General features: G+C 43.9%; 1 protein-coding gene across 1 annotated transcript in view; it reads right to left on the bottom strand.

Annotated features, from left to right (window-relative positions):
• The window catches only part of Entpd5 (ectonucleoside triphosphate diphosphohydrolase 5), a 25552-nt gene that overhangs the window by 3898 nt on the left and 11000 nt on the right, over nt 1–10654 (bottom strand). The window contains exons 5-13 of the mRNA XM_013345985.2: nt 9402–9477; nt 9146–9181; nt 8354–8442; nt 8039–8118; nt 7394–7455; nt 6483–6584; nt 4724–4864; nt 2960–3016; nt 1437–1552 (exon numbers count right to left, since the gene is read on the bottom strand). Of these exons, the coding sequence (XP_013201439.1) occupies nt 1437–1552; nt 2960–3016; nt 4724–4864; nt 6483–6584; nt 7394–7455; nt 8039–8118; nt 8354–8442; nt 9146–9181; nt 9402–9477 (759 nt within the window). The remainder of the gene's footprint in view (nt 1–1436; nt 1553–2959; nt 3017–4723; nt 4865–6482; nt 6585–7393; nt 7456–8038; nt 8119–8353; nt 8443–9145; nt 9182–9401; nt 9478–10654) is intronic.

The raw sequence follows: 10654 nt of genomic DNA on the forward strand, positions 1-10654 counted from the left end.
CAGGCGGATCTCTGTGAGTTCGAGACCAGCCTGGTCTACAGAGCTAGTTCCAGGACAGGCTCCAAAGCCACAGAGAAACCATGTCTCGAAAAACCAAAAAAACAAAACAAAACAAAAAACTATAGCCAGGCAGTGGTGGCGCACACCTTTAATCCCAGCACTGAGGAGGCAGAGGCGGGCAGATCTATATGAATTTGAGGCCAGCCTGGTCTACAGAGCAAGTTCCAGAACAGGCTCCAAAGCTACACAGAGAAACCCTGTCTTGAAAAACAAAAATAAAGCAAACAAACAAATAAAAGTTGTATATTTTATGTGTATCAGTGTTTCAGCTACAAGTATGTATGTGTACCATGTGTGTACCTAGTACCCACGAGATCAGAAGGCAGCGTCAGATCTCCTGGAATTGTAGTCACAGGTGGTTGTGAGCCACCATGTGGGTCCTGGAACCAAACCTGGGTCCTCTGCAAGAGCAACAAGTGCTCTTTTTTTTTTTTAAAGATTTATTTATTTATTTATTATGTATACAACATTCTGCCTTGATGTATGCCCACACACCAGAGGAGGGTGCCAGATCTCAGTACAGATGGTTGTGAGCCACCATGTGGTTGCTGAGAATTGAACTCATGACCTCTGGAAGAGCAGCCAGTGCTCTTAACCTCTGAGCCATCTTTCCAGCCCCCGCAACAAGTGTTCTTAACCACTAAGCCATCTCTCCAACCCCTCTAAAATTTATCTTATGAATTTCATATCATTTATCTTTTTACTTTCTATACCACTATTGATTGCAAATTATATTTACAAAGATGGTTAAAATGTTATCTCTGTCCTCAAGCTGCATACAGCTGTTAGAAGAGATTCGACTCAGTATCCAGCAGACGTAGAATATACAGGATACACTACATATGCTTGAGACATTGAAGTCAGCCATATGTGTTAACATCATTGTGCAAGATGAGGCAAGGTTCATCTGCCTCACAGCCTCTGAATACAAGTGTGTGTGATGATGACCCCAGCTGCTTTTTATCTTGTGCTCTCTTGATCAAACTTCAGTTTAAGTTCTAACAACCATAAATCAGTGGCAGGTGAGGGCACACAAAGTCAAGATGAGGATTCAGGAAGCACAGCCCTTCCAACTGGCTTGCACTGTATTCCGGATATTTATTTCCCCATCTCTTTCTCAATGCTTCTTCTCACTGAGTTCTAAATTGGTTTCATAAACAATGTGACTTGAATATATTCAAGTCTTTCTGTCTTGTGTCCACAGGACACCATGCCTCAGAGACTATTACTGCATCCAGGTGTTTCATGTGTTTGTGGTATCTAGCAGGGTGCCCTGGCTTCAGCCCAAACAAGAACACCCGCTGCTCTGACCGCCAGACAAGTTCTTACCCTAAGCAACAAGACAGACAACTGTAAGATCCAGTGCTCTCTCTTACCTTTAAGAGGGTATCATCTGCAAAGCCAAAGCCATCTTTTAATAAAGCTGTGATGTAACTGAGATCCATGCATAGGAAAGGACTGCCTGAGGTGAAGCTCTCCAAGTTATCACACACTGAAAGTGAGAGAGAAAACAGCATACAAGTTTGCAACAAAGAGATGTAGGGTCTTCTCGAGCTGTAGGTAGGGTTGAGTAAGCAAAAATGTCTCCATTTAGTTGGTACCTGGGCTTCCTGTAGACTAGCCTGTCTACTGTTTACTGTGTACTGTATACATCTGTGTACTGGTTACTTCTACAAGACCACAGCTTCTTTAGAGCCTGCACATTTCCAGTATGAAATCATCTATTCTCTGGGTGTGGTGGTACATGCCTTTAATCCCAGCACTCAGGAGGCAGAGGCAGGTGGATCTTGTGAGTTCAAGCCAAGCCGAGTCTACAGAATGAGTTCCAGGACAGACACGGTTGTTACACAGAGAAACCCTGTCTTGGAAAACCAAAAAAATAAAAAAATAAAAAAAAATAAAATTTTACATGTGTCTTAGCTTATTTACCAGTTATAGATGTGGGGTAAGCAGGGGCAAGGCTCTGCTGGAAATCACACCCAGGGCCTTGCACATACGAAGCAAATTCTCAACACCTGAACTATACTTTCAGCAACCTGCTTTTCAAATTTCTATGACATACTGTAGTCACTCAACTGAGGCCCAGCGGACAAGAAACTATAATGTAACTCTCTCTTGTGGCCACAGGAAAAGATCATTTGTGCTCTCAAGGTGCTCAGTTCTTTATTACTGCTGATAAACCTATTCTAACACAAAGAGAGAGAGAGAGAGGAAGAGAGAGAGAGAAAGAGAGAGAGAGAGAGAGAGAGAGAGAGAGAGAGAGAGAGAGAGAGAGAGAGAGAATATATGCCAGGCTGAGTGTATAGCTAACTCAGGTGTTGTTAGAATGAAGAGAGAGAGCGAGTGAGCGGGCCAGGCTGCATGTATATATAGCTAGCTTGGGTGTTAGAATGACGGCCTAGCCCTCATGAGCCTGGGTTCCATCCCTGTTATCACATAAGTCAGTCACAGCAACTCATGCCTATAATCCTAGCACTTGAGAGGTGGATCAAAATTCAGGGTGCAGTGGTAGTGCATGCCTTTAATCCCAGCACTCGGGATGCAGAGGCAGGTGGATCACTGTGAGTTTGAAGACAGCCTGGTCTACAGAGCGAGTTCCAGGACAGGCTCCAAAGCTACAGAGAAACCCTGTCTTAAAAAACCAAACCAAATGAAACCAAAACAGAATCCAAGGTTATCCTCAGCTACACCACAAATGTGAGGCCATCCTGGGCTATCTAAGACTTTGTCGCAGAAAAACAGTTTGTTTTTCTATTTCCCTGAAGTGTCTTAGATCCCCATATTCTTCTGACAGCGCCTAAAGCATCTTCCAGCAGACTGGAAGGCTCAGAAGTCCCAGAAGGCCCTGCACTGGCAGCCATACTTAACAGCCCAACTTCAAGAATTTCCTAACACTTACCTTCCCTGGCTTTTCTTTCAAAATCTTCAACTTTTAAAACACCGCCCTTTTCATAATCTAAAATGAAGCAGAATAGCTATGTCAAAACGTCAAGGAAACAAGGACATTTATCCCAGTGACATATAGTAATAAAAACTGGAAATATACACTTCCCAACATAAAAGACTGATATATAAACATGATATCTGTACAATACAAATCCACATTGTCTATTTTGTTTATTGATGATTAGTGCATGTTACCCACTTTGTATTATATATTTAACCACAATAAAAATCTAGGTTCATTTAAAAGTTTAGTTGGGGTGGAGGGGCTGGCGAGATGGCTCAGTGGTTAAGAGAACTTATTGCTCTTGCAGAGGGCTCAGGTTCAATTCCAGAACTCACATCAGGTGGCTCCTAAGCACTTGAAACTCTAGTCCCACAGGATTCAATGCCCTCTGGCCTCTGTAGACACCTACACACATAGTACTTTGAAAGTCATGCAGGCACACACACATGAATTAGAAACTATAGTAAGCAGGGTAGCAAATCATTTCTCTTGAGTCATGACAGATCATGTGTGTACTCACACCTAAAAAAGCACAACTTCTATGAAAAGGAAAAAACCCTAAAAGATCAGGAAATTGGGGTGATGGCTATAATATCTTGCATGTGGGAAGGTTTCACAGGTACATACATAGCAAGGTTTGGCAAACCATGAAAGCAATACATGCATTTACTGTATTTCAATTTGTTATGATTTGGATAGGAAATGTCTCCTATAGGCTCATGTGTTGAAGGCTTGGTCTCCAACTGAGAAGTGACTGAATCATGGGGATGTCCTTCATCAATTAAGGTATAGATGTATTCATAACTTGGTAATACAATTGGGAGGTAATGGGAACTTTTGGAGGTGGGGCTTGGGGGGGCACATGGGTCAAGAGGAAGGTGTAGCTGAGGGCTCTAGTTAGGCCCTGCCCTCTGCTTCTCCCTCCTTCCAGGTGGCCATGGGGTAAGCAACTTTGCTCCTCTAAGTCCTTCCACCATTATTTTCTGCCTTACTGTGGCAGAAACAAGGAAGTTGATCATGGACTGAAACTTCTGAAAGCATGATCCAAAAGAAACCCTCTAACGTCTCTCTCGTTTAGTATCTAGTCATAATTACAAAACAGCTAACATACAGTTTTGTAATAAAGATATAAAGCAAGCTGGTCCTGGTAGCACAGCTACTCAAGAGGCTGAGGCAGGGAATCACAATTACAAGGCCTACACAGGGTACACAATCCGTCTCAAAGCCATCTTGGGCAACTTAGATCTATCTCAAAATGAAAAGTTTAAAAGGGGACTTGAGATATAATTTAGTGGTAGAACACTTGCCTAACGTGTGCAGAGGTTCTAGATTCATCCCCATTACTGAAAAAAAAATGCAAAAAGACTCCAGATACAAAGTCAGGCATGGAAGCACATCTGTGTAGCCCTGTTACTCAGAAGGCTGGGAAAGAGGGATGGTTACTAATTCCAGGCCAGCCTGGGCTACATAGTTCAATCCCAGCCTGGGCTACATAGTAAAACCCTGCCTCAAACAGACAGACTTTATGAACATTAGGTCATTTCCCACTTCCCAAAGACCGTAAGTGTCTTCACCTTTCCATTCTAGTGGCTAGTATAACACTACTGGAAAAGTTGGTAAATCTCTCCAATCAGCACAGCCTTTAATGCCCTTGACCTTCCCCAGCACAGTCCCATTTGCTTCCTTCGTGGCCTGAACCAGGCATGTACTCACCAATCAAGTGTGTGTCGGCAGCTCGATCATAGTAGTAGGAGAAAGCATAAAAGGAGCTTCCCCGAATCTCTTCTGGCTGGTGAAGTTTTCCTCGTACTACCCTCAGCACTTCTGCATAGCAGGGCTCAAAGCCCATCTCCCCTGTCAGGGCGAAATTTTATCACTTGAGAAAAATGATGTCGGGAGTCACCTTCTGTGGCAAGTTGATGGGTCAATGAGAGAAGAACAAGAACTCAAGGCGGCTGCACCTTAGCCTGTGAGCAGCAGCAGGGGAAGCAGCATGGCTGTGGCTGAGGTTTAGGCTTAAACCTTCCCGGCAAGGACGAGGAGGAGCTCAGGAAACAGCTGGACAATCTGAGGGTGGCGTGAAGGTACTGTAGGGTCCATGTTATTCAAGATAGGAGTTGTCCACAAAGGCACTGACTAGACCCTCTTAATTATTAGATTCAGGGAGAAAAGGGCACTCCAGGAAGACGAGAGCAGGGATGGCTGGTTCTCTAAGTCTGAAAAACTGAAGACAAGAAGCAGCAGCAGAAACAGCTGCACCTGCTGAACAAGCTAACCCAGGAATTTCCTCCACAACAAAATAATAGCTGGAGGCTTAAGACATGACTTAATGAAGAACATTGGCTGCTCGTTTAAAATGTTATTATTTTATGTGTGTGTTTGTCTGCATGTATATCTGTGCACTACACATTATCTGGTGCCTTCAGAGTCCAGAAGAGGCATCCAATGAGTCATCATGAGGGTGCTGGGAATTGAACCCAAGTCTCTGGAAGAGCAGCAAGTGTTCTTAACCACTGAGCCATCTCTCTAGCCCCACTCCCTGCGCGTATAGAGGACCCGGGTTCAGATCACAGCAACCATGTGAAGGCTCACAACTAACTGCACCTCCAGTCCCAGCGGACCTGACTTCCTCTTCTGACCTCCATGGGTATTAGGCACACACACAGTGCTCATACAAACATGCAGGCAAAACACATAAAATACACACATAAAAAATAAATTATTTATTTATTTATTTTGGTTTTTTGAGATAGGGTTTCCCTGTGTAACAGTCCTAGCTGTCCTGGAACTAGCTCTTGTAGACCAGGCTGGCCTCAAACTCACAGGGATTCATCTGCCTCTGCCTCCCAAGTGCTGGGATTAAAGGCGTGCCCACCACCGCCTGGCCAAAATAATAAATCCAAAAAATGACAAAAACATAAAATTAACTGAAGAAACCAAAAAAGGTGGCTGAGTTTTAGAAGTCTTAAAAAAAATGTATGACCTTCCTCAACCTCACTGTTCGTGTCCACGGCAGCTCCTCCCCTTAACCTGTGATCACCAAAAACAGCCACAGCCACCGTGGTACTTACTGCCGTCATTATGTTTCACGGTCTTTGTGAGCAATTATTCAGAAAGCTTGTTTCTTTCTCTGGGAAAACACAATGTCCCCTTTACTTTAATGTCTGTGCCTTTTATAGTATCTAAAATGAATGATTCTTATCTCAATTGAGTTTTACTGTAACTGAAGTTGTTAAGCATACACTGGATCTGAAAGAGGAATCACACTGCTGCACCAGACAGGTTACAACTCCTCCACGGGGCAGAACAGGATGCAGAGCAGCTGCTGCCTTGCTTGCTGGCCTCTGAACATATCAACAGTGAGTGCTTCCAATATGGTAAGTCTCTCTGGGCTCTGGAACAGGTTCCTATAGGACTCTTCCAGACCATGAGCGATGAAGGGAATTTTAACCGGTGAAGAAACACCACTCACCTTCTTGGTTGCCACCATACTGATATTTCACACCCCCAAAGATCCACTCCGCTTCCAACCATCTTGGTAAACAGGCACTTCGAAATGTATGTCCATCAGTTCCTGGAAGAACCACAACACAGGGAAGCAAGCGTGTGAGACAGGGAGTGTAGAAGAAGCACACAGGCTGCAAGGAATCATCAAGGGATCTGGGCCTCACAATCTTATGAAACTGGTTCCTTGGCTGCATCGTGTGACATGGATTCTTCACAGGCTCTGTGGTAGTAGTGAACTCTCTAAATCAGAGGCAAATTTTCATGCATATGCACATTTGGCAGGATTTATAACTTTTATCACATCCCAAAGAAATAAAGAAAATAGTAATGTAAGTTTCTTTCTTTAATAGAGGAACATTCCTCCACTGGTAGTTGAGATATTAAAGATACTTGGTAAACTGAAGTGGTACGTGGTCCTCATCCCAGTACTAGTTTACTGTGAGCAAGGCACTGGAGTGCATCAGATGCCGAAATCATGTTTAAGGTGAAGACCAGGGCACAGAAAGGTCAACGATTTGTTCCCAATCACAAAGCTGGGACTGCAGCCAGTTCTGCTTGTGCCCAGATGTGAAGACAGAAAGGAAACTGCTCAGTCATTCCACTTGGCAAACACAACAGACCTTGTTTCCTGACAAAGGCTTGTACAAGTTCCTACTCCACACTGCCGAGCTTCAGGCTTGCAGACACAGGCTCTTACCCTATATGAGCAGCCCTCACTCTCAAGGTGACGGACACACCACAGCACCAGCCGTTTTTGTGTCTATTATGCAACACAACCCTTTGCTCCACAGAATGAATGCCAAGGAAGGGAAGAGGCGAGCTGCAATTGGCACCACTCCCACTGTCTCCTGCCACGAACTGGTACTCAAGACAAACCTTTTGTTTCCAGGGCTCCCAGCGTTGCCAGTCTTGCAGCTTTCAATCCAAATCCCAGGTAACTGCAAAATAGAGGATTGACCGATTTCAGGCTGTCCTGGATGTTTTCAGCCCTCTGCTGCTTTTTTCAAATGTGACGTGGTTCTCTGACTCCCTTTGGAACATGGAAACTTTGCCCCATGTCTCTGTGCCACATTATTCACGTGACCAATAAAAGAAGACTCTGGAATCTGGATCAAGGATATGCAGTAAATGGCTCAGGTGTGATGCCGAAGAATAGATTATTCCTGGTGGTCCAGCCTGAGAACCAGCCCCAGAAAAAGCTCTCATTGGTTTAGCTCTTATCAATTCCAGACTGCTCTCTCAACACTGGAGCCCAGATCACAGGAGTTGGTATGGAGCTCTGGCTGAGTTCTGGGCCTTCTCCAGAGGCTCCCATCTAAAGAAAAACTGACTCTTACATCACATACTTTTGAGGCCAAAAATGAGGATGCCTCCTACGTTTCTCAGGTTTGGTGTATGACTTAGGTTTCAGTAGACAGGGAGGAGATTGGCAGAGACTTTCAGAGGCTGATAAGATACAGTAACAAAAAGTTATGAAAGTAACACAATGTGAACTATTATTCTTCCCTACCCCCTCCTCACCTATGTGTATAGAGCTTAAAAGTGCTGTTAAACATCTCAAAGGAAGTGAGGTAGCCCCTAGGCGTTTGTTCCAGGGTTTTCTGCAAATCAGAAAAAGCAAAAAGACTTCAGCATCTGCAATTTTATTAGGATTTTACTCCCACTATCCACAACCCTCTCCCCCAAAATCAGAGATGGGGAAGGTTCACTTTCTTCAGTCGCTGACCACATAGCCTATTCATGGTAGAGCTGACGTCTCTAAACAGGGTGCCGCTTTCTGAGCACCATGATACTGTTTAGGTGTGTTGCCAACAGGGCCTTAATAAAGTGACTCACCGCAAACTGGGGTAGAAACGTGATTTGGGTGGAGGCACCCCCCAGGTCAAGGGTCCCCACAGTATCCTGGCCATGGCCATGCAATTGACCTGTTAATGAGATCAAGGTATGAGTACCCAGGCCATCCAGATACTCTGTCTGGAGGTTCTCCTCTGCTTTTGTGCACCAAAGGTATTTGTCACGATTGACTGCTCTCTGAGCCCAGAGGCTGCAGGCTAAGGTAAACTCAGAGGGTTGGCTGAAGCTGAGGCCTTGAAAGCAGATTATAAAATTAGCTTATCTCCCTAACGTCTTCTTTTTTTAAAAAAGATGTTTTTTTCAATTTAATTATGTATGTTGTAGTTATATACACATGAGTGTGGCTGTCCAGAAGTTAGAGGCCTGGAGCTGAAATTATAGGTACCCAAGGGTCTATGGAAAGAACAGTAAGAGCTTTTAACTTCTAAGCCATTTCTCCAGCCCAGCCCCTTCTTTTAAAGAAAGTACAGCTGGGTGGTGGCACAAACCTTTAATCCCAGCACTAGTGAGGCAGAGGCAGGCAGATCTCTGTGAGTTCAAGACCAGCCTGGTCTACAAGAGCTAGTTCCAGGACAGGCTCCAAAGCTACAGAGAAACCCTGTCTCAAAAAACCAAACAATAACAAATACAAAACAAAAAACAAAACCCCAAAACAAAGAAAGAACAGTATAGGAAGAAAGAAGTAGACTTTGCCCTCCTGGTAAAAATAAATAAACAAAAACTGTGAAAGCCAGTTAAAGCTAAAAGATAAATTTCAAGATGTATTTAATTTACCTGTTAGAAAGTTCACAGTAACCCAAGCTAATATGCCTAAAAGGAGAGAAAAACAAAAGGTTACATTCTAGAGCATTTTCCTCTCTGTTCTATTTCTAATTTTCATGTCTAGAGCATTGTCTCCTTGCCCTATCCCTCCCTATTTACTTAGCTCCTCTTTCTTTCCTGCTGGATCCTTATTCCCAGTCCCTTTAACGGGATCTTCCATTGACTCCACCCACTTTTCCCACAGTATGAATTTCAGCATCTGTCCCACCTTCATCAGACCCATCCATGATGCTAACGCTGTCATCTGGGACCAGGAAAGGTGACTTCTTGAAGATCTCCTCTACCTAAGGAAAAGTGCAAAAAACCTAGGTTCCATGAAGCAGTAATCATCAACAGTGATCCCAGTGGCTGAGTTCTCTGCATCTTAGAAAACAGCTCTCTCTCCCAAGATAAAACGACAGCGCACTTACTCCTTTTCCCCGGGAAGCCAGAGGAGGAGCTAGGCAAGGATGTAATTTTCTTGAAAAAATATAAGCACATGGCATGGATTTCTTAAGAAACCATCTAGCTGGGTGGTGGTTACAAAGCTACAGAGAAACCCTGACTTTAAAAACAAAAACAAACAAAAAAGAAACCCATCTAAATTTATTATCAATTGGACCTAGGGAAGAACATATATTTAACCCTTCCATCTGAATCAAGAGCCTGTAATTTTTGTTAGCACCCTGACTAACTCCACCTGGTCAAGCGGTGAACGCTGACAAGCCTAGAAGGAGCTGAGGCACTCTGCCTCTGCTGGGGTTTGGTGCACAGCGAGGGCCTATAGAGACTTAGGGAGTCCTCACACCTAGCCTCATGGAGTCTTACTGAAGAGGTGTGAACGAAGGCCTTACACAAATGTTCCTGATTCTTTATAAATATAGGCCACCGATACATGCATTATGACCTTAAAATGTTTTTAAGGACATTTATGGATTTTTGTGTATGAGTGTGCACATATGTGTGCATTCATGTGGGCCTGTGCACGGCACAGCACATGTCTGGAGGTTAAGAGCACTTGTTGCTCTCGCAGAGACCAGGTTCCATTCCATCACTCACATAGTGGTTCACACCATCTATTACTTCAGTTTCAAGGGATCTAACCCCCTCTTCTCACCTCCATAGGAACCAGGCATGAGTTTGGTACAAAGAAATGCATGCAAGCAAAATACTTATAAAATAAAAAGTAAATCTAAAGAAAAAACTTTTTGGGATGGAGAGATGGCTCAGAGGTTAAGAGAACTGACTGCTTTTCTGGAGGTCCTGAGTTCAATTCCCAGCAACCACATGATGGCTCACACCCATCTATAACGAGATCTGGTGCCCAGAACACTATATACATAATAAATAAATTTTAAAAAAAATTAAAAAAAAAACTGGCCGGGCAGTGGAGGCGCCCGCCTTTAATCCCAGCACTCGGGAGGCAGAGGCAGGCGGATCTCTGTGAGTTCGAGACCAGCCTGGTCTACAAGAGCTAGTTCC

This window comes from Microtus ochrogaster, chromosome 1 (assembly GCF_000317375.1).
Source record: "Microtus ochrogaster isolate Prairie Vole_2 chromosome 1, MicOch1.0, whole genome shotgun sequence".
Taxonomy (NCBI): Eukaryota; Metazoa; Chordata; class Mammalia; order Rodentia; family Cricetidae; genus Microtus; species Microtus ochrogaster.